We start from the raw sequence: 24,669 nt of genomic DNA on the forward strand, positions 1-24,669 counted from the left end.
AGTTACTGCGGTAGAGGAATTAAAGGCCTAAATTAGGGGAGTGAGTGTTCTCATCAATAAACAAACAATTATGGAGATGGAGGGCACAGGATTCTGGATGACTGGCCTGGGGAAAGCCAAAGGTTGAGGTTGGATCTCTAGCAGAATGGTAGGACCACTAAGAGAAATAGAGATCATAGATTTAGGGTGAAGAGGAGTCTAGAGGACATCTAATCTGGTCCAAGTTGAGGTACCTGAGACCCAGGGAGACTAGATGTCTAAGCCGTGGTCACAATGGGGGATTGAACCTCCTCTGCTTCCAAAGCCATTCCTCCCTTTACTTAATGTGCCAGGATTGAGGGGAAACAGTTGAGTTTAAAGAAAATATGGATTCCTTTTGATCACTTTTTCCTGGGGATAAATGGGGGGCAGGGAGCTGTTTTCTAAAACAACTTTTGACTAATCCTACCTTGCCTTCAATAAACTTATGCATTTGTCATATTCTCAGCTCTGTTATTTGGATGTGTGAGGAATCTCTGTGGGGACATTTCTGATGGTGAAAGGGGAATGTTATTCCTCTGTATTTTGATGTATTTTTATTGTTGGGATATTCTCGATAATAAACTGTTGGACTTTTTCAGTTCTAGGAACTCAAGCAGATGATGTTGATCAGCTGGTGGTGTGCTTAAAAACCCAGATCCCCATTCTGACCTGTACAATTCAACTCCGAGAAGAGTTCAAAGAAGAAGTGGGAAGAACAACAGGCCTCTCACACATTGAGGACTTGGGCTGGCCCGGGTTAGGTGTAGTCAGGTACAGATTCAGCTCTCCATCACCTGATGTTTGGTTTGTAGCCTAGAAAACCCAGCTGGAAAGATGCTGTAATAATGAATTTGTCTAGCACTTCTGCCATCTGTGGCTTTATTTACTTAAGATTCTGATCTATTATTCAACCAATTAGCACACATTTATTAAGCACCTACTACATGCTAGACTTTGCAAGCTAGATGCTGGAGATAGGAAAAAAAATCCAAAATAATTCTTCCTTCAAAAGAGCTTACATTCTAACTTTTTATATTGTACTATATTTAAACTTCTGGTAACAGGAAAACCAAAATTTCCTAAGAGTGCATAGATTTAGGACTTTTGCTTCCTCTTTTACATTCCCTAAAGTTCTTAAGTTTTGAGGATCCATGAAAATGATCTTTCCATCCCTGTTGCCTGGCTTCATTTTTGTGTTAAGTATCTCATATTTTATAACACTGTGATAAATAAAAATATTGTGTAGGTTGCAGTATTGTTATTTGATGTGATTTTTGTAGATATGAACACATAATTGAAGAGAAGATTAATGAGAAATCAGAAGCAGAAGTTGAGAAAATCAATACTGAAATCCTGAAAAAATTAAATGAACTGGAATCTGACCTTTCATTTTCACTGGGTAACTCCTACTTTTTAAATCAATTATTTTCACCATTAAAGCAATGAGCTGATGTGGACAATGCTAGGACAAACTTTGGTTTGCTTCTGGATGAAAGTATAGCCCTTCTCCCAGTGTTGCATCTCCCCTCCCTGTACGTAGTTTGTTTTGGGCTTTCCCTTCTCCCAGATGAAAGCCACTCTTGAATGCCCCCCAAAATTCTAATCACATGTGAAGAATCAATTACCAAACTTTGTCCCCTCTTTGTGGAACAACAGAGATAGGTACCAAATATGGATATGGGATAAATACAAAAAAAAGCAGAACTAAAGTTTGATAATGATATGGAACTAAGGGATTTGTTTTATTTATTTCTCTGCAGGTCCTGAGTTTGGAAGACAGAAGAATTGTATTTATATCGGTATGGCAACTGAGGACCTTGATATTTCTGAACTAGTAGAGACCATCGCAGCCACAGGCCGAGAAATAGAGGAAAACTCAAGGGTTCGTAAAAAAACAGACCACTTTTTTTCCCCCTCTCCAGAGACATTGACTCTTGGGAGCCTTTTGACAGTCCTGCAGGATTAAGGTATTTGATTCTGGGTCAGGACACTGGGAGGAAAGGGAAGAAAAGAATTGTGTCCTGTTAGGTCTACTGGCTAAAAGCCATAAGGTAAGAAGCAGCCTCCCAAAGCTATGCTTGGAAATTCATATTTGATCTTCCAGCAGCCAGGTATGCTTGCTTTTCTAAAGGGTAATGTGGGGACAGACTAGAGGCACATTTTCCAAACCACACAACTACAGAAATATTCAAGAAGAGAAGAAAGGAATATTGGTAGGATAGCCAATATTTTTCAACTAATTTAGAAAAAGCAAAGGAGGCATTTAACAGATGACTTATAGGCCCTTGCAAAACACAACAAACTTTAAAAAGTGCCAGTTTAGGGGCAGCTAGTTGGCGCATGGATGGAGCACCAACCCTGAAGTCAAGAGGACCTGAGTTCAAATCTGGTCTCAGTCACAACTCTTCCTAGCTGTGATCTGGGCAAGTCACTTAACCCCAATTACCTCAACAACAAAAAAAAAAAAAGTGCCAGTTTAGTTCATTCTTGTATGTTAACTTTTTCAGCTTACTTATTTCCTTTTGGATGCATTTCTAGGAATGCAGAGGAGGTAAGAGGTAGGAATCTTTTCCTTGACTTGGGATTTTAAGTACCTGTATAAAACTTTAAATTATAGTCTTATCTTCTCTCCTTTGCCCAGTATCTACTAAATATGTCAGTTAGTAGGAAGCTTAGGTTTTTATAATTCTTGTTTTTCTTTATGGTTTTAGTTAAGGCATTAGTTTTTCCTTGACAAGCTTTTGGAAAATTCCCTCAGTACCCTGTTAATAACTATACCCAAGTAATGCCTTTTCTGGTTTTAATTAGCTGCTGGAAAACATGACTGAAGTTGTTCGGAAAGGAATCCAGGAAGCACAAGTTCAGCTACAGAAAGCAAATGAAGAACGCCTTTTAGAAGAGGTGAGCCCATAGATTGAATTTTCCACCTCAGCCTTAAAAGTTGCCACACTAAACTTGGGGTCTTGGTTGTAATCTCACAGGGAGTGTTACGGCAGATTCCTGTTGTTGGTTCAGTACTGAATTGGTTTTCTCCAGTTCAAGCTTCACAAAAGGGAAGAACTTTTAACTTAACGGCAGGTAGGATTAAATAACTTTTGCCAAAATCTGTTGTTGAGAGAGATTTATCCAAATGATCTTGAACTCCTAAAGCACATTGTATTTAGAGAAATACTTTATGTTTACCATTTTCTATCATTGTACACTATGCTAGTCCCTCTTATAGATTACTGGATTATTCTATGAATTTTTAAAGAGTTGGAAAACAGAATTACCCTTAAAGAAGAAAGTAGGCCTATGCTTCAATTTTTTTTATATATTTATATATATTTAAATTAAATTTTAGTTTTCCTTCAATGAAAAATCTTTTCTTCACAAGTATGTATTAAGCAAAGATTGTTGTAATGATTCCTGAGCTATTTGATTTCTAAACTGGAAAATTTTCAGAAATACCACTAATTTGAATTTAGGTAGATAGATTAATTAACATTACCAAAATATGTCTCTTTTTTTTTGAATTCTGATTTCTGAAATGTGGGATACTCATTTACCTCCAACAAGTGTCTACAGTGGTCAATTAGAACGTTTGCTCCTCAGCAGAGAAACAAATCCAGTGATTTTTCATTAGACGATTCTTCTGTCATGGCCTAATCTTCCTAAGTGGTTCTGTCACTTTACTAGTGTATCTGAATTCAGATTATTGTGTACTCTAAGATCTTAGGGTCATGTTGGTCTTTTGGGGTTGAGTTTAAAGATATAGACTGCTGCAACAAAGCTAAGAATGAAACGGGAAAATCCCATTAACACTGAAAACCTGACAAGTCAGTAGAAACAACTAAAGAGCAGAATTATTAATTGCAGCAGCTTATCTCAGGGTCAAGATAGACAGAACTTTTGCCAGAAACTTTACCTTCCCACCCAGCCCCTGCTCTTTTCAACCGGCAGGTTCTTTGGAATCCACGGAGCTCACATATGCTTCTAAGGTACAAGGTACAGGAGCTACTCCACCTCCAACCCCCTTGGCCAACCGTACCAAACAAAGACTGCCAGGTATGTCTTCTTTTTATTTGAACTGAACAAAGGAAAACCTATCCTCTTCACTAATTAAAACCAGTTCAATTACCTCTTCATTTTTATACCATGTTGCTATTAATAATGTTCTTTATGCTCTGAATTCTCATAGTCTAACTCCATTATCTTTGCAGGGATTTTAGCTTAACTATACTTATTACTAAATAAAGCAATTTCTAACTTTCTTTGTTTACTTTTTTAAAGTAAGGGCTTTATTTTAATGTCTTCTGTCTCTTAATGATATGTTTATTCAAATTTTCTCCAGGTCAAAAACTTTTTAAAAGATCTTTAAGAGGCTCAGATGCTTTTAGTGAGACAAGCTCAGTGAGTCATATTGAAGATTTAGAAAAGGTGGAACAAGCAGCTTCAGCTCACCCTGGTGGGGAAGAACAGGGGATTCCAAACCTAAACAGCACCGAGCAGCAGACTGGGGATGCCCTCTCACGGGCAACAGACCAAATTGAGGCAATTCCGAGGGATGGATCTCAGCACCTGGACAATGACTGCACTCAAGTAGAAGAACAAGAAAGCTTAAGATAAAATTCTGACTTCCTAGATTAAGACTGTATTCCCTATGTTCCAGGGATGGTAAGGATACATAGAAAATGTGAATGGTGCCATTAGGACAGTAAGAACTACTGCAATTCATAATTAACTGGAATTCTTGCACAAAGGTGTGATTGAAAACTGGGCTTTCTAAGTGGTGGTCAGCTCAATAGGCCAGTTTGTGGCTGTTGCTTCAATCCTACGACATCTTTAGCAACACTTAAGAAGTTGAAAGAGAATTTTTTAAAGTTGTTTTAGATAATATTTATTTACAAGCAACAGGTGTGTCCCTTGAAATAATTGGCCTGGTCCTCTAACAAACACAAACTTAAATGATTGGGTTGCACATGATTGCTTCTTGATAAACACTTCTCTTTTGCAGTTACTCCAGGCTGCTACTCACTAAACTTTATCCTACAGGCAAAGATAGCACATCACTTGCTAGAAATTCACTTGGCCTTCTTGGCTCTCTGGTTAGTTGATGGTTCTGTTTTATGGAATTGTAGCATTTTCATACCAAATTGGTCTTGTGACATATGTCTTTTGTTTGAAGAAGAAGGGGGTTAAATGCTCTTGTAAATATAAATGCCTGAGCCCCACCTGTCATATCCCACTGCTGTGTGTCTTGGAGACTTAAGTAGGGACTGTGTGCACTCTACCAAATTGTGTTCTGACTGACAGTACTCTATCAGGCACATTAGAATGGGCAGCATTTCAGTCTGAGACTTTTTTCTCTGCCATAAATCCATTTTCTCCCCTATGCACTATTTGTAAACAGATTATTAAATGTATAGAGCAACCATAATTGAAGTCTCTTTCCCATGTATATTTTTACACGTGGAAGTTATAAATTAACAAACTGAAACACAGATTGTACTAGTTTTTGTTTTCCTTTGATTAACTTAAAAGTCTGGTAGATATGTATGAAATCAAATCTTATGCACTGTAGCACACAGCCTTCAGTTTTAATTTATGTATAATTTCATCGTTTACCATAAGTTGACTCAAGAGGCTCTTTTTCACTTACATTTCATTGTTGGACCCAATCCATCAATAAGAGACAAAAGATTTTTTTAAAACTTAAAAAAGAAAAGGTACAAAACAATGATCTTCCCCAGATTAAGAGTTGGTCTAAAATTTAAAATGGAAACAGCCTACAATGTACTATTCACCCCAACTTTTTAAAACTGCTATTTCATTGACATATTTGAAGGGGTTTTTTTGCCTGCTATTTATTATCAGGCAACATAGACTACATTTAAGGTTTTACCTTTACTCATATTTCACATTAGATTTGTTGATTTTAGTTTTGGGAGCCTTGGTTACACTATATTAAACCTATAACTACTTTCTGATTTAATATGATTCCTTGATATTTGGCACAACACTTGTCTTAAAAATACAGTTTTTCATTTGAGCAGATGATTAAAAGGCAAATGATCTTCCTTTTCAATTTATTTGGTGCAATGAAGTATATTAACTCGTAAGAATTGGGGGATAAAATTATCTATAAATAAATTAATTTTTAATGTTTTTATATTTGAAATTGTTAAAATGGTTTGTTTTTGCTGAAATAGAACTTCATCCTTTAGATACTATTTGAATGTTGGATTCAATAAAGGTTCTTGAAATTGTTACATATGAGTTCAGTTCATATACAATAAATCTTACTATTCAGTAAATGAGCATGCTGACTACTTTATTTTCTAGCCTTTATGTATTTCCTCAGTCTAGTTGACCAGGTCCCCTTCCTTCCATTATACCATGCCAGTCCTGATCCTTGGATTCCCCCATTATCTATTCACCTTCTCCATTCTTACTCTGTGACTAGTAAATGGTGCAGAAAATCACACAAACTATTGGAATTGAATATACTACAAAGTCACATCCTCTAATCTTATTGGGCATATCATGCTTTTATCATGATCTCTATAGAGATCTGTCTTAGACTTGTCCTTTACTCCTAATGCCAGTCATCTCTTATAGGCTTAAAGATTTAAAGCTAGAAAAGGGACCTTAGAAGTTAACAGACATCATTGCTCTTCTTCAGAAAACTGATGCTATGGCAAAAAAAAAAAAGGGGGGGGGGTTGTCTTTTTTCACCCTCCAACTTTCATTAGTTTTAAAAAAACAACAACAAAAAGGCTTTTATAACTTTAATAAGGCATTTTTAGGATGAGTTGTAAAAGAGTCAATCTCGGCACACTGCTTGGAAATCAGTCCTATTTAGCTAAACCTTTCATCCTACTTCTGTTTATTGTGATCCATATCTTGTCTTCAAAATACAGAAATATTTTTTTTCTGGTCTGATTCCTACTGCATTGCCACTAATGGATAAACTTCTTGGAGCTATGATTTACCCTTCTTTACTGATCATCATTGTCACCCACACCAGCTTTAGGAAGCCCACTCAAGTAGAGATGGCATCTGCATTCTTGACACTGCCATTATCAACCCAATTGGTGACGGCTCCTACACAGGTGCCTAAGGAAATGTGGAACTTTGCCTTAGAAAATCGACCCCGTACTTGGTCATCTTGGACCCCAAAAGACACAAAAGATTCCTTTCTCAGCTTTTGACACGATTGACTATTTTCTTCTCCCTTATTTTCTGGGACACTCTTGGTTCTCTTCCCACCTGTCTTTTTTAATTCCATCTAAGACCCCCTAAGACACTGTGCTGGTCTCCCTTTTTCTATTTGCAATCTCCATAGTAATCTCGACTTCCATAAGTTTAATTGTCTTTATGCGGGTAATTTCTAATTCTTTATATGCACCAACTTAATTCTCCTTTTAGAGCCTCTCATCTCCCTCCATGATTTAGAAATTTTCTTTCTTTTCATTTAAATAGTGCCACACTTATGCAGTAGCATTTAAGATACTTTTTAAAGTATTCAGAAGTTTCAATATCTTATCCACTTATAGAAGGAGAATAAAAAAATTCTGGCCAATAATTACTTTAGATCAAGAAAGAAACAAGAGAAGACACAAATGGAGGTCTAGAGAGAGAAAAATTAATAATTTTTTTTAAACATTCTAAAAAACCGGACACTTTTTTTCCGTAAAGCAATAATATGAACAAATACCTCTGCCAAAATAAGGTTTTATTTTGAAAAGCACTTAAAAGATACTGAGGAATGAAACATCAGACTCCATGTTACCAAGTTTCAAAATTCACATTCTCTCCACTCAGAGCCAGTTGCCTTTGCCAGGATTATACTTTATAAGGCTTTTTTGTTCAGTTGTTAATGCCTACACTTAGCTTCCTGGTGAAGAAATCTTTTCCCATAATCCTCCTTCATTTTTTTTGTAGAGTAGAGCCCTATTTCCAGGAAACAGCGAGTTACCTGGAAATGGGTATTTTTTTAAAAACATCAAGGTAGATCTGATGTGCGGGACAAAGTGGGGTGGCTCGGCAAGAGGCGAAGTGGAAAGATTCTGAAAGATAAGATTATGAGAGGAAAGATAAGCCTTGTTATATTTCCTTATTTTGACAGTAATATAAATTGAAATATGCAAGTTTCCTCCAAACTAATATTAATAACCCAAGTTTTTAATGATAAAGATAGGGAAACCGAAGGTCAATAAGCAATAAAACACAGTAGTACCACTAACAGGCAGAACACAATCTTACATAATTGTTCCTGAAGGATTTCACTTCTGGTACTAAACATCCTTTCTTACTAAAGGAGGGAAATTAAATGAGGTCTGTTAAAAGCCCACCTAAAACATTAATTATAATTCTTACAGAAAAGACAGTTAGAATTTTAGGAGTGGAAAGGGACTTGGATTTGACCTACTCTAATTCCTTCATTTTACAGATAAGCAAACAACTGCAAAGAAGTGAAGATGATTGATCAAGACCACATAACTGACCAGAAGCAAAAGCAAGGCTAAGGTCCAGCTCTCATCAAGTTCAGGGTTCTCTATATTGTATCATATCTCACCTCTAATAGCTGTTTATCATCTTGTTGAAGCCAAAAATCCACATGAGGAAAGGGCATCCAGAAATAAGGTCCAATATGAAGTTGTTCTGTCTTTGCATCATAAATATTAATCATCTAATAAAAATTTCAAAAGAGAAGCATAAAATTTCACTTTTTTAAGAAACACACAACTCATGCAAAGTCACAGAATTCTAGTATTTGGATAGGGCTTAAAGAAGCCAATCTCATACAGTTAACCCCAGAAAGGAAATTCTTACTAGAATATACCCTAAAATAGTCAAGCAGTATTTAACTGAAAACCTCTAATAGAAAACTATTTACTACCTTCCTGGTTCTACTTTTGTATAGCTTTAATTATAAAATTCTTGACCTCAATCCCAGGTTTATTTTCTTTATAATTTCTACTCATAATTAGAATTGGATAAAGGATTTCCACTAGAAAGTAAACTTCTTGAGGGCAATGAATGTTTACCATTTTTGTCTTTAAATTCCCAAGACAGAGTAGGCACAACAAATGCTTATTGAATTGAATTGGAGATGGGGTGAAGGGAAGAAAGGACTCTAAAAGATGGGCTAAGAAAGTGACAACATTCATTTACTATGTCTAGTGTGAAGCTTTGCTTAATTATATTAACAGCAGTTCATTAGAAAAGAATTTTTAAAAAGTTTTATCAAATCTGGGAATGGATCTGGGAAAGGAAGTTGGAAGCTTATAACTTTCCCCCAATTCTGAAAGGTTTATCCTGACATTGAGTTGATTTTGAGTTGATTTGTCATCAGCAATATTATTATCTCCTCCCCCAAGTGATAAGTTTTCAGTGAGGGAGAGGAGGAAATAAAGAGTAGGGAGCAGATAGGATCTGTACCTCTTCCCCCAAAAAAGAGAAAAAGAAGAGTTGTTGAAGCAGTTCTAAAATGAAGAAAACAATAACAGCTTTGAAAGTTACATGTTGAATTTATTTCATACATAAAAGCAAGCTGAATACAACTGGTTTTATGTATAGCGGTCGTTTTCTGTTCTACTTTGTATGAGGAAATGTTCTTTTTATTTGGTGCCTGTTAAGTTCAGTATAAAAAAGAGCAAAACTCAAAAAGAATTTGAAATAAATAATAAACATTTTAGAATTTACTACTAATGCAAAGTTTCAATCTCATGGATAATCCTTTAAAATACAATGGTAGACTAAATGTGGTGGTAGATTCTGTGGTGACCACAGAATCAAGTAAAACTAACTCATCTACAGGAAGATCAAACCATAAATATAAGGCCTCGGTACTACTCTAATTTGTATCCAGTAAACACTACTTCTTAATTGTTACCTTGATTCCACAGACACAATCCAGAAGGATAAGTACTAATTTTATTTAAATATGTAACTACCTCACCACACCCTTCCCTATAAGCAATTATGTAATTTAAAGGGCAGTTAATAGCTACAGACTAATTTTTTTTTTTTTTCTGGGAGATGCTGAGTCCCTAATACTCCTCTGACTCAATAGAAGGCCTCTCTCAAGAATTTGGGGAGTAGTGGACAGCCGTCTGAGCTTTGCACATCATATAAACAATATATGTTTATACCATTCTTTAGAGGTTAGAAAGGGATAAGCTTATTAAATGAAAGTGGTCAGTTTGCTGCAAGTCAATATCTATTTTTTTTTTATGTCCTGATAGCAATTCACAATTTCATAAACAATGTAAATGTGTGTCAGCATTTTCTCATTTTGTTGTCTTGAAACATCTATGGTTCAATAAAACTTGGAGTCCCAAAGTGGCAATGTAACATATTAAACTAAAATTTATATTAAAATTTAAGCCCTTTATATAAAAAAAAAAAATCACTTTTTTCACTCACTGGTCCTCCAGTTAAAGAGCGAGCAGAACGCAACTCTTCCTCTGGACCTCTCTCTGGAAACGAGGCCCTGAAAATCTCTGCAGTTTTAATGTTGATAGCTGCAACAACAAGAACATATTTTGGAATTAAAAGGCAATTAAATAAAAAAGGGACATTTTCATGTTTTGAGATTACATCTACAAAGAAAAGACAGTATTTGGAAAATAAAGCAATGAATTTGCAGTCTACCTCATGATGAATATAAGCACATCAAAATAATCATGTGTCTACAATTTTCCAATGAAATAAAGGGAAACAGCTATCCTCTAAGTCAACAATTATTAACTCATCTACAATGAGTGAGGCACTGTTCTGACACTCAGAAGGATTTGTGACCTCATTGATTAGGGAGCTTTCTCTTAACAATGCAGATCACAAGCTTTCCGTGCCTGTCCTCTATTACCCTTGCCTATGTTCTCCCATAACTTTGTTCAGGGGATCATACTACCCTTGCCTATGTTCTCCCATAACTTTGTTCAGGGGATCAATGTCATTTACCAGTGGCCTTCCTCCATTTCTCCTAAATCAGGAGAGTGACAGCTGAGCATTCTAGCTCTCTGCCTATCATCTCCCATTTTCCTCATGTTACCAGCTTCTCAAACATCTCAATATCATCCTTCATTTCTGTCCTTCCAAGTTCCTCCGTGGTTAGTTTATATCCCACTCATATCCACCGTACACCTCACTGTCTTGTTTACACTTTATCTGAATTCCTGGGAGATTGCTGCATTACACATCTCAGGTGATACAGAAATATTGATAGAACGAGCATTTTAAAAAACTTTTTTTTTTATTTTCTCATGGGAAGCTTAGGGTCATTAAGAGAAGCCAGAGCCCTTTCCTCTTTCTGTGTAACTCTAGGTCCAGCTCTATTTGATCTATCCTAAGTGTGCTGATTGATAGACAGATGTATCCCTTCTAATTCAGGCAAAACCTGGGCAGTATGTCTCTTGGGAGATACAGAAAAATGAAGTCTCATGCCCCTGGTTATGTTCTCCTGCAGAACATGCACACAAACAAGTATGACACAAAGCAGAGTGTAATGAGACAAAGATGTTCAAATAAAAGCACTAGCAAAATATGGGGAGAGAATACTTTTGAAAGGAGGCAGAAAAAACTGAGAAGAACTTCTCTGAAGAAATGGTACCTGAGTTCAGCCTTGAAGGAAGATAAAAGTTTCTTTATCTGAAAGGCAAAGAAAGGAGGACTTTCCAGGCAATAAGGAATGGCCTGCACAAATATATGAAGACAGGGTGTATGTAATACATAGTACAAGATGAGGAATGTACAAGATGACACAAGATGGGGAAAGTCAGGAAATAAGCATTTATACAGTGCCTACTATGTGCCAGGCACTACACAAAGCACTTTATAAATACCATTTCATCTGATCCAAAGAACAACCTTTTGAGATAGGTACTGTTAATATTCTCATTTTATGATTGAGCAAATTGAGGCAGAGACTAAGTAACTTGTCCAGAGTCACATAGCTGGTGTGTGACGAAAGAACACTAGCTTTTGAGGCAGAGGCCCTGAGTCGAAATCTCATCTCTCATACTTATTACCAAAGTGACCTTGGCCAAATCACTTATCCAACCTCCAGGAGCCTCAATTTTCTCATCAAAGCTGAATTTTCCAAAATTACAAAGAACATAATTAACTCCCAAGGAGAGAGAGAAGACAATTCCTTTCTCTCTTTCTACCTCCCTGCCCCCTTCACAGACACTGGCTCCTTTGCAGAGGTCAGGGTTCATGGAACACTGTGTAAATCACATAAGACTATTAGATTTTTTTTTTGATGTGTTGATAATGTTTGGCTTGATTTTGTTTCTTTTCTTTAAAAAAAAAAAGTCTTTGTCATAAGGGATTATTCTATTGGAGTAAGGAGGAAAAGAAATATTGGGAGAATTTAAGCAATTTTTCAACACAACATCAATATAAATTTATTTTTAAAAATGAAGGTGTTGATCTAGCTGCCCTCTGAGATAGCTTCTACATCTAGATCTCTGGTCTCAGAAATCAGGGAACAGTAATTTAAAGTGTTAGAACACAGAGAGGATGGAATAAAGGAGAACTGTGAGACAGAGCTAGAAAGGTAAGCTGGAGCCATGCTGAGAAGAAGCTTCAGGGACAAAAAGAGGGGAAGACATTAGGTCCTGGGGATATCAAGGAACCTGTTTTTTTAATCCGGAAGGTGACATTGTCAAACCTGTACCCCAAGAAGATTATTTTGGTGGCTGTGTGATGGATTACTTGGAGAAAGAAGAGAATGAAGGCAGAGGGAGACAAGTCAGACCACTCTTATGACAGTCTAGGCAAAAGGAAGGACCAGACTAAGGGGATGGTGGCATCAGCTGAGAGAAAACGAGAGATGCCAGGTGTGTAGATATAAAATCAACAGTAACTTACAACTACTTGGACATGGGGGATGAAGAAAAAGTAAAAGAGGTCTTCAAAGCTTCCAGTCTTTATGTAAACATTTCTTAATGGAGTTTTTGTGTCCTAATTAGTAATGTTCTCCAGTGATGTTATTTGTTTGAGAATCATGAAATAGCATGGTCTCAAAAAAAAAAAAAAAATCAAACTCAAAACGCAAATGAATGACATGGCAGAATTAAGTAGGCTATAACATGTAACCAATGATAATTTGCATATGAGGTGTGATTTTAAGACATTGTTAACAACATGTACCAGAAAACAAGGTAGATTGGTCATGTAACAAGAATACAATAACTGAACAGTGTGAAAGGTACACTGGTACCCTCAAGATTTTAAAGGAATGAGAGCAAGACCTCTATCTTGTTAGGAAAATCATTTATGGAAAATGTATGTAAGTACATGGACAAGGAGAAGAATGGGGACATATGCATCAGTCAAGGGCATGCCCACCCCATGGGATTCCCTCACCTGAAATAGCAAATATTTAACTTAAGTTTCCAAAATTAAATTGAAATTCACTCAAAATGGTATTTTGTCCCTTCAAAAAAATATCAATAAAACATTCACTGGCTGTTCCCTTTGAGTATTTTTTCCCCCAAGTATGATGATGACCAAGCTGTAGTAAACTACATGGGATAGTTGCCCTAGTGACCACTGCTGTTGCATAAGGACTGAATTAAGGTGTGTGGGTTGGTCTATTTGTCATCCTGGATTAAAATAAAGCCAACTAGTAGTACCCAGAAAGCTGCAACCCATCTCCCTGAACACAGAGCATTATAATTTATAACATAAAATAATATAGCTGGCAGCAGAGACAAGCTTTAATAGTACATATCTGCTGGCCCAGATTTTATCCTTAGGCTCCCATACTTAGCCCAATAATAATACCCTGTATTCAAAAAGTTTATAAAGTACTTATGCATCTCTTTTCTTAGTTGCAACTGGTACTTACCAATGCCACAAATTATTGGAAAGTGATTTTCATTTTCTTCTCGATCATTTAATTCTATTTTTAAAAAAGCAACAAAAGTAATTACAGTAACTTTGAAAAAGATAATGTTGTATGAAGGGGAGATTAAGCAAAATTTTAGCTCTGTCCTGTAAAAGAAAACAAGAAAAGCACTCCATCTTTCAAAGGTGAAAACAGGAAGAACAGAAATAGAATTTATGCTTTCATATTTCCCTGCTAAGTGTCTAAGAGATTTTATTTATATCAGAATAAATGATGACTTCAAGCACTATTCAAAGTGCTAGGATGCAAAGATAAAAATAATGTCGTTTCTGTCCTCCAGGAGTTTACTTTCTACTTAGCAGATACAACATGTACACAGGTAAGAAAATAAAAATTCCATACAAAGTAATTTCAAGAGAGAAAGAGTACTGATTACTGGGACATTAGGAAAGCTGTCAGAGAGTGGGTGGCAACTGAACTATGCTCTGGAAAAAAAAACTAGGGAGTTTAGAAAGGAGAGAGAAAAATACATTCCACACATGAGGGAAAGCACAGAAATGAAAAGTCAAGTGCATAGAATAACTATTAACCAGTCATACTGGAATGGAGACTGTTGAAGGCAAATTAGATTAAATAGGATTGAAAAAGGAAGCCAGATAGTGAATAACTTTAAATGTCAGGCTGAAAAATTTGTTTTTTATTCCAGAGGCAATAGGGAATCTGAAGATTTGTGAGTAGGGGATGATGTAGTTAGATCTGGGTTTTAGGATTACTAAAATGGCTGCTGTCAAAACCAGCTATACAGTATACGACAACAGGAAGAGCTACTCACACATTATGGGGATAACACAAATTCCAGCCTGTGCCAATTATCCATGCTAATTTTGACATGGGAAACAGAATTAAAAAAAAACTGGGTCTTCATCAACACCATCATGCTTAACAAACATTTACTGAAAGTCTATTAAATACTGGATACTTGGAAGACATTGTTATTTACAATGAGGAGCATATGTGTATTTACCTGTCACACAGAAAGTCATTAAGTGAATGTCATCTTCCTGTCTGTCAAATTCATCTACAATTAAAAATTTTCAAAGAAATTAAAATGACTCAAACTGGCAGTTTCATTCATTAAACACAAGGGCAGGATGACTTGGACAGACAATATGAATTATCCTGCTGTTTATCTGAGACCATTTACTAAGCAAGCTGTCATCGTCAAAGAAATATCTCATTCCCAACAATAAATGCATAGATTATTCAGTGTGTGAAAATGCCCAGAAATTGAATATCTAGCTAGAACCCTTAGTACTAGATAACAAAGTACTTCTGCAATAGAAGCCAATAAATAAATAAATAAACACCTAGGGTACCTGAAACTTTTTTTTTGTCTTTTCATATGAAGAAAAGAGGGAGGAAAGGAAAAAAGGAAGGAAGGGGGGAAGAAAAAAAGGGAGGAAGAGAGGGAAGAGGAGAGGAAGAAAGAAAGGGAGGAAGGGAGAGAAGAAAGAGGGTAAGAAGGGAAGAAGAAAGAAAGGGAGGAAGGGAGGAAGGAAGAAAGGGAGGGAGAGAAGGAGGAAGGAAAGAAGGAAGGAGGGAGGGAAGGGAGGGAGGGAGAGAGGGGAGTTCTGTTAATATTAGCAAAATATACCACTTCATTATTCCCATAAAATTATGGATTGAAACAATCAATTACTCCCCTAAAAAAAGTGATAAATTTAAGCAACATTATTAGAACCAAAAGTTGTCGAGTTTTTCTTTTCCACTGATATACATTCCATGGTAAGAACAAGATTTCAAATAAGGACATAATAAAATGCTCATTTGATCCTCACAATAACCCTGGGAGGTAGGGGGCTGTTCTTATTGCCATTTTAGTGTTAATGAAACTATGGAAGAAAAAAATTAAGTGACTTGCCCAGAATCACATAGCTATGAAATGTCTCAGGCTGGATTTGAACTTTTCTCCACTGGCTGAAGATAAACTATTATTTCTTCCATTATAATTTCATTTTGAGATTAAGAAGGTAGTTCTGGTTTTTTTTTTTTTTCAAAATTAAAAAAAAATACATTTTAGAAAATACTGTTTCAAAATTTTCTCTCAGAAAGTTCTTTCCATCCTATTCAGAAATAGTCAAACTTTAAGACACACTACAATTTTAACTTGGCAACTTGACAGTATCATACCAGGGACCATTTCTTGATGAAATGTTTGGGCATTCCTTCCCAGAAAAAAATTAAGAACTCTGGGACAAAAAGTAAGAAAGACCATCTCTACCCTTCTGCCCAAGAAGAGAAAAAACAAAACAAAACAAAACATGTACTTACGAAGAAGCTGATTTGTAAGTTTTTGTGACAATTGCCTGTCGTCATTGAAACCTCCAACTAGATGTACTTCTAACCTAAAACAAAAAGGAATAATAATGAAGGACATCCACAATAATAAAGTACACTTACAAGTTGGCAGTTTTGCAATGTCATCCAAAACCCATTCTGCACTCTGTCCTCTTAAAATTTTAATATTAAACTGTATTGATGTTTTGAATTTCAGTCAAAATAATTATCAGCCCACAGAATTACAGCACTGCAAAATTTTAAATTATGTAACAGTATCTTCTTCATCTAAAGTAGTATAATTTTCAGACATTAAAAAAATACTTTGGTGTAAGATTATTTGAGATTTAATATCTTAGGCACAAGGGCAGCTAGGTGGTGCAGTGAATAGAGCACCTTAAAGTCAGGAGATCTGAATTCAAATCTGAGTTCAGATACTTAACACTTCCTAACTGTATGACCCTGGGCAAGTCACTTAACCCCAATTGCTCAGGAACCAAAAAAAGGATCTTGGGCACACCATTATCTTTTATAAGTTATATCAAGGAACTAACATTCCATGGTCATGTAAAATTTTTTTCTTTTGTTTTCTTTCTTTGGAAGGAAGGAAGCAATAGGAGTTAAGTAACTTGCCTAGGGTCACATGGTAAATGAATGAGGCTAAATTCAAATTCAGCTCCTCCTGATTCCAGAACCACTAATGCATCACCAAGCTGCCTCAGTATTTACTGTTAAATAATTGCCATAGATAGCATAGTTGTGGCTCTTTCCTTTGTAATCAATACATATAGATCCTATTATGTGCTAGACACTATGCCGAGTAATTAAAAAGGTAAGAAAAAAATTCCTGTTTGAATTCATTAAAAAAATTGATTTAAATTTTTAAAAAATCATTTCAGTTAATCATATATATAGTATGTTTTTGGTGAAGACTATCATAATGGCTAATTATAGTAATGAATGAGTGATAAAATAAAAAATTAAAATCTCACAAGAAAATCAATTGTAATCTCAACATGACATGGATAAACAATACAATTGGCTACATCAGGTTACACTAGAATACCAATAATCAAAAGTATTGTTTCTGGGACTCTTCTGTAAAAACTGAACCATGGTTAGTTTTAAAATATCACTTAAAAGTCAAACTATCCTATCTATGGATTACATAAATATTTCTCTATCAGTCATATATTATTGTGATACAAGGCTTTGGGAAGCAACATGGTACCTAGCTTCAATTCCCAGCTCTTTCACATGCTACTTGTGTGACCTTTGGAAAGTCATTTAAGTTTTCTGGGCTTCATCTTCTTTATTTATAAAATGAGGAGGTTGGATTAGCTGACTACTAAGATCCCCTTTTAGTTTAAGTCTAGGATCCTATGATGAGTCTTTGATGTACTGACTATTAAGTGTGTAATACATATATAAGTATTTATATATATATAAAGTGGTGTACCCAAGATCCCATTTTCAGACAACCAGCTTTTAAAATGCACAAAAATTATTCTAGAGTAGCTCACCTTCCATTCTGGGTATGGTTAGATAAGGACTTTAAGGAATTCATGATCAGAGGGACTTCAGTTTTCGTATCGGATCCATCACAATGTGTCATGCAGGTAGCTCCATTACCTGAAAAAAACAAAGAAGAACTAATTTGTGGTACTTTCTGAGAAGAAATAATTAAACTAACACAGAGGCATGAAGTGATAAAGCAAGAATTAACAAACTTAACTAGCTCTGTTCACTCATACCTCACTTTTTATTATGTTGCCAAAAGATACAAAAACCTTCCAAAAAAAAAAAATGTGCCAACAATTAAATTTATCCCGACAATGGTTAGAAGCTGGCATGTAAAATAATATGCACACTAGAAAAAAGGAAATGTATAATTAAGGTCATATTCTGAGCTGGAAAAGAAGAAAGTCAATTTAGAAATAATACTGTCCCCTCAGCCTACTCCCCTCAAAAAACCTAGAATGTAAGTAACTGATTTTTTTATCTCTTTCATACCTGTGTGTCTCAGGATCACAATGTGACAAGTAGTTGCATCATCAGAACCCAGAATGGAGATGGAGCCTGTTTAGACAAGAAATCAAATAAAATATCCAGCAACTTTTACTTCATTGTCTAATTCACTGCTTCCTAACATACCATCCTTTGGGGAGGTCACTGCAAGCTCCCTTTGTTGTACATAGAGAAGGCCCTTGGGTCCCACAAGCTGAACAGACTGACCTCTGAGAAGTTTGGCTCTTTCCTGTTTAATTGAAAAATAAGAATTATGTAAATTAAAGAGGGCTAAATGGTGAGAGAGCTGATGAGAGCCACAGTGTACTCTAAATGAGAGTAGGTACAAACCTGTCTGTAGAAAGTTGATAAAAGGTTGGAGAAATAAAAATATGAAAAAATTAACTCATATAAATAAAACCAATTATTTCTTAGTGAGAGAAATATATGGTAAAAACCTAATACTATTGTTTTTCCTTATTAGAATATGAATCTTTTGGTCTCAGACACTTAACACTTCCTACCTGTGTGATCCTGTCACTTAACCCCAATTGCCTCAGCCAAAAAAGAGAGAGAGAGAGAGAGAGAGAGAGAGAGAGAGAGAGAGAGAGAGAGAGAGAGAGAGAGAGAGAGAGAAAGAGAGAGAGAGAGAGAATCTTATCATAAGACCTTATAATTTCATAAACTCTATCAGGAGCTTCCTTAATTAAGTTCCATGAGGAGGAGAGGAATGATATCTTATTCAAACTCTGTATTTCCTCCATTATCCAAATAGTGCTCTGAATAGAGTAAGCACTTCTTAAATGGTCTTTGGAATTATTACAAAGCAATTAAATTATGGGGCAGCTAGGTGGTGTGGTAGGATAGAGCACCAGTCCTGAAGTTAGCAGGAGCTGAGTACAAATCTAGTCTCAGACACTTAACACTTCCTAGCTTTGTGACCCTGGGCAAGTCACTTAATCCCAATTGCCTCAGCAAAAAAAGAAAAAAAAAAAGAAATCAGATTATAAAAAAACAAAGGATTAGATGAAGATTGTGTCATTCATAATTTAGTCTATTTTAAGGAGTTAGAGTGATTTAAGAGGCTCTGAAAATATTAGAAAATATACCATATTATTTAAAACTTCATTATTCCCATGAAATTATGAATTGAAACAGAACCAATTACTCCTCTAATAAAAGCAACAAATTTAAGCAAAATTATTAAAAGCAAAAGTTGTCAAATTTTTTCTTTTTCACTGACCATATTTTTCATAGCAAAAACATTCTGAATAAGGATACAATAAAATGCCATTTAGAATATTTCTTTATTTAAGATTTATATTCTCTATGCCTTAGCTTCTTCCTCAATGTTTTTACAAAAAAACAGTTAATAAAATATAAGGAAATGTAATCAATATTAAGATCCCTTTAATTAACTCTACAGCACTTTTATTTTATAATAAGCTTCCACTAATTATAATCCAAGTAGTAATTAAAATTCCCCTCTAAATTAGAGTATTTAGAAATACTCTAAAGCCAATTTCTCAAGAAAACTATATCAGCAAAAGAACAGTTTTTTTAAAAAGTCACTGAGATATTACTGTTGCTGACTATTTCCTAGTATCACAAGATTATATCTTTTGTCCATTCATTCTAGTCACTAAAATTTACCAAAGCAATTTTTTAAATTTCAAAGCAGTTGGGCTCTTCTAAATAAAAATGTAAGAACTTACTTTTTATGACTCTTTTACACTACCTGGGGATGGGAGTGGGGAATGAGGTGAGAAAGAATGCAAACAAAATTATAGTATGTCTACTAACCAAATTCACATGAGCAAAATTTGAATTCTACTACTATCTCTTTCCTAAATGGCAAAATATCCATTACCTTATAACTGCCTTCAACATACCTTTCATCGAATTTTCAAAAAAATAAGAGAAAAAAAAGTTAAAGCAATATAGCTAAAATATCAGACCTCCAAACTAGTAGTGAAAAAGTTTAAAACATCATCTATCCATTTTTGCAACAAACATATAAAAATCAGAATATTTTATATTTGAAATGAGTATACTACACTTTCTCACTTCCTTAAACAATATTTATACAATTCTCTGAAATCTAATTGATACCAAACATGTTTATATATGTATATGTATAAACACACACATACACACACACACTTATCATCCCCTTCATCTTCAAACCAATTTCTCCTCATTCTCCTATTGACATTTTTTCCTACTATTTTTTACCACATACCCATTAAACTCCCATTCCTCTTCTATCTCTATACTGAATCAATCACCAAGTAAGGTCAATTCTTCTTTTAAGCAAATATTCCTTTATGTCTCTTAAATCTGAATTATGAATTTTGGTTTCACTAGGCTTCATGGACTCAATCACCTTATACCCAGGTATAGCAATATCTTCCTAAATAGTTTCCCCACCTCCACTTTCTATTCACTGAAATCCATTCTGGACTTCACTGCCATGTTAGTTGTTTGAAACATCACTTGTTGTGGTCACCTATCTTCTTAGTGAATTTAGATTTCACCTTCTAAGCAATGAGGAGCCATTGCTAGAAGATAAAATCTAAACTTCAAAGTCTTGTAACTCTCTTTTCAGTCCTATTTCTCAGCCTCCTTTCCCCTTACTAATCTAAAGAAAATTGTCTCTTGAAACCAAACTGGTTGATTTCACTACCACCCAAACACACTTTACACTTTCCCAATTCTTCCTTTTCCCCCTAACTAGGATGTTCCTCTCACCTAACCCCATCTTTACCTAACCATCCTCCAAAGCTCAGCTCAAATCTCCCCTACTTTATATAGAAGAGCTTACATTTGAAAATATCACTTAAGAGTTTAGAAAATGCTTACTTAACAGTAGCCATATGAGATAAACAGTGATAAACCATTAATCACATTTTACATATGTGGAAACTGAGTCACAAGGAAGCCTTCCTTGATCACCCTGGCTGGAATACATGCATCTCTTGAATGGATTCAAAAATAGGAGGCAGTATGGTAGACTGGAGTGGCAAAATTGTTGGGAGTCAAAGGAACTAGTTTTAAATTCTCCTTTTGTCACTGGGCAAGTCATCTTTTCCTGGACATGAGCTCACTATCAATAAAATAAAAGTATGGATCTGATGTTTTCTAAGGTCCTACCTACCTTTAACGTTCCAAGATCCTTAAAGGCCTGGATACTTCAGAGACTTGCCACTGGAAAGCTAAGCATACTCTGATAATCTCTTATTCTCTAGAGATACCTGTTATCTAGAATACCTACACTACTGTTTCCCTTAATTTAGATATTCCCTGGTGGCTTGGGAATCAATAGCTAATAATGATAGCTATTATTTATACAGCATTTACTCAATATTGGTCCTATGCTAAGTGTTTTACAATGATTATCTCATTTGATCCTCAACACAATCCTGGAAGGCAAGTACTATTATTACCTCGATTTTTACAGGTGAGGGAAGTGAGGCAAATAGGGTGGCAAATGACTTGTCCAGAGTTCCATAGCTAATAAGTGTCTGAGGCTGGATTTTGGCTTCGTGCCTAGTATTTTGCCTAGGACTAGCTTTTGTTTTTTGTTTTTATTTTGTTTTGTTTTTTAATCAAAGCAATCATCAGTAACAGCATTCATGTGATAAATGACCACTGGGTTCTGAAATCAGTGAGAACAAAATTCTAATCCTGCCTTAAATACTCATGAACCCCAGGAAGTCACTTAGCTTCAGTTCCCTCTCTGCACAATGGGAGGGGAGTGATTAGCTCACTGAGCCTCTTCGAAAAAGAAGCGTGAACAACAAAAGATGATGATGCTGACAGAGGAGCCTGGGAATACGTGGATTCAGGGAGAATCCGAAACCTGCTTCGGACACGTACAAGTCGTGTGTTTTCCTGAACAAGTCAGTTTCCTTATTTGTAAAATGGGGGGAATAATAGCATCTAGCTCCTAAAATTACGTTAAAACCATGACATCACGCCTGGGGAGCGCGTTATGCAGCCTTTAAAGGCTATACAAATGTACCATGACTGCTGTCGTCGCCACTAAGCCCGAGGAGCCCCTCCTGGGTCCCGGCACCGCCAAGCAGCCCCAGATTTAGGATTTAGCGAAATAAACCAATCAGTCAAAGCGGGGTCGGGGCGGGGCGGGGCCGGGCGCCGGGCGTTCCCATCGCTACGGGCGCAGGGGAGCCTCGGTCCGGGGCTTCGGAGGCCCCGGAAGCCGGGGAGGCCTCGCGACCCTTCCCCGCAGCCTGGTCCCGCCGGACCCAGGGCGGCGGCCCGAGCGAGGAGGCCGCCGGGGGTATCCGGCCCTTAGTGCGGCGCCGCACAGCGCCCCGGCTCCCCGGCCCCGGCCTCCTGAGCCCCGGCCCCGCTCACCTCCAGGGGCGGATGGGCCCGCACGATTTCCCTGACGGACTGCGGCAGCTGGACTCGCCGCCCCTCGATGAAGAGCGGCATCGCGGCGGCGGCGGCGGCGGCCGCCGGGGAGGCGGAGGCGGTGGGAGGTGCCCGCCCGGCGGCTCCGCCCCAGAATGAGGCGGGAGGGTGGGGGGAAGGGACGCCAGGCGCTGGTCCCGCCCCCTCCGCGCACCGCCCCCGGACAAATAGCCACTTCTTACCGTGCAGGTCTCTGGGAAATGTAGTAGGAGGTGGGGAAGAAAAAGGAACAGAGTGAGGGGGCGTGGCTAAGGGCCTTCCTTGTGCCTCCGGATGCGCCGGGTCTCTCCTCCTTCGGGCCTCTCTCCCGCCCGTCCATCCCTATCTCTCCAGCCCAAACTTAGATCATCCACAGGACTAGAGAAGAGGGCGAGGGGGAGGAGCCAAGTGCCTCCTCCTTCTTGCTCCTGGATCTGTGACACCTGGGGAGCCCTCGCCCCCATTTACATCATTAAAAAAAAAGCTACTCTCTATAGAGGCGTTTAGGTAGCGAGGTATAGATCTGAAGTCAATAAGACCTCAGACACTCCCTGTGACACTGGGCAGATCTTGGCCTCTGCAAGACTAGTTTTTTCACCTGCATCATGGGCATACTGGCAATCAATCTTGTAGGGTTGTTGTGAGAATCAAATGAGGCTTGTAAAATGCTTTGAAAACCTTAGAAGTCCTATATATGATTGTAGTAAAGACGATCTGTAAAGCAGAAAGTCCCCGCAAATTCACCCTATTAAAATGTCAGATCCTAATGCTAACCCAAACCCACCCCTCCCGCCGAGATCTCTACCTAGCCAGTACATCGGGAATTGAAATGTCCTCCGTTCCCTCATTACCTTCTCTCTCCCACTTCAATTGTCCCTTCTCCCAACTTCCTTTCTGTTGAAGACAACCACTAGCTTTATGTCATGGAATTTAAAACTGGAAGGAAATCTCAAGATCATAGGCATGAAAACTGCCGTTTTTTTTTTTTTTTTTTTTTTGAGACATTTTGAAAGACCCTATGAATTTGCATTCAGGATTACATGTTTCAGGATTACATGTTTAGAGGAGTTAAGGGCCTCTGAAACCAGCCTTTTCATTTTGCTATTAAGAAAACAGGTATGGGAGTGGACTTCTTTCAAACCCAGGCTCTCTTGACTCAAAATCCTTTTTTGGGGAGTTTGCTTTTTTGTGTGAGGCAAACTTATCTTTTTGCCCCAGTCAGACTTAATTGGGTAGACCAAAATTTATTTTATTGGGGGGAGGAATGAGGCACTTCGGATTAAGTGACTTGCCTAGGGCCACACAGCTAGTACACATTGTGTCTGAAGCCAAATCTGAACTCACTTCCTCCTGACTCCAATGCCAGTGCTCTATCCAATTCACCATTTAGCTGCTTGCTTTTTTTATTTCTTTTAAAATCTTATCTCCCCGAGTCATTTCTTTGTAACTTTCCAGGACCAATCTTTCGCCCTTCCTACTTTCATGTATTCACACATGCTTGTAGTAGCATCTTTGGCCTCCACAGAAACTTACCTGTGAGGTGGTAGTATCAGGGAGACAGAGATGTTAGAGAGATGTTGAGAGCTTACAATAGAGATCCCAAGTTGTAGACTTTCAGAAAGAAGCCAACAATGTCTCTTTCCCCATCTATTTCTTCTCTCTCTTCCACCCCTAGAGGGAAATCTCATTCTAATCTAATTTCTCTGATTTATATTGCTATGGGCTAATATAAATGGGTTATTTGCTATCTGGTGATGTTTATATAACTGACATTTAGTAAAAAGTGAGTCAAGCTTTTGGACATAGCTTAAAGCATTCTTTCTCTGAGGGAACAGTGACCAGAAACAGGTTCAACCAGCTTAACCCCCGCCCCCCCCCCAAAAAAAAATTTCCCCAAGGCTAGCAATATTGAGGGATTCATATAATTCTTGCCTGGTACCCCTTTCATATACACAGATTATCCACAGAAATAGACTTATTCCCCTAGGTTGAGTTGCATGTTAAAATATTTGAAAAGATTTTTTAATATATATATATTATTA

General features: G+C 37.0%; 2 protein-coding genes across 3 annotated transcripts in view; one reads left to right on the forward strand and one right to left on the reverse strand.

Annotated features, from left to right (window-relative positions):
• The window catches only part of PDXDC1 (pyridoxal dependent decarboxylase domain containing 1), a 58,226-nt gene extending 51,905 nt beyond the window's left edge, over window positions 1-6,321 (forward strand). Inside the window, exons 17-23 of the mRNA XM_003761681.4 lie at window positions 621-792; window positions 1,302-1,420; window positions 1,782-1,903; window positions 2,830-2,922; window positions 3,003-3,099; window positions 3,964-4,068; window positions 4,355-6,321. Coding sequence (XP_003761729.3) covers window positions 621-792; window positions 1,302-1,420; window positions 1,782-1,903; window positions 2,830-2,922; window positions 3,003-3,099; window positions 3,964-4,068; window positions 4,355-4,629 — 983 coding nt within the window. The 3' untranslated portion in view covers window positions 4,630-6,321. The remainder of the gene's footprint in view (window positions 1-620; window positions 793-1,301; window positions 1,421-1,781; window positions 1,904-2,829; window positions 2,923-3,002; window positions 3,100-3,963; window positions 4,069-4,354) is intronic.
• A 1,400-nt stretch (window positions 6,322-7,721) lies between these two features.
• Window positions 7,722-22,733, reverse strand: NTAN1 (N-terminal asparagine amidase). Of its 2 annotated transcripts, XM_031944284.1 has the most exons (10): window positions 22,589-22,732; window positions 18,356-18,458; window positions 18,215-18,280; window positions 17,725-17,833; window positions 16,196-16,269; window positions 14,889-14,942; window positions 13,865-13,918; window positions 10,435-10,532; window positions 8,582-8,695; window positions 7,722-8,072 (listed from the first exon to the last, which is right to left on the reverse strand). In XM_031944284.1, the coding sequence occupies exons 1-10, from the start codon at window positions 22,667-22,669 to the stop codon at window positions 7,893-7,895; spliced, it is 933 nt and encodes a 310-aa protein (XP_031800144.1). In that variant the 5' UTR covers window positions 22,670-22,732; the 3' UTR covers window positions 7,722-7,892. The 2 variants fall into 2 exon arrangements, with proteins under 2 accessions (XP_031800144.1, XP_031800145.1); XM_031944285.1 differs by lacking the exon at window positions 13,865-13,918 and having other exon boundaries at window positions 22,589-22,733.
• Window positions 22,734-24,669: the final 1,936 nt, after the last annotated feature.

This window comes from Sarcophilus harrisii, chromosome 1 (assembly GCF_902635505.1).
Source record: "Sarcophilus harrisii chromosome 1, mSarHar1.11, whole genome shotgun sequence".
NCBI lineage: Eukaryota > Metazoa > Chordata > Mammalia > Dasyuromorphia > Dasyuridae > Sarcophilus > Sarcophilus harrisii.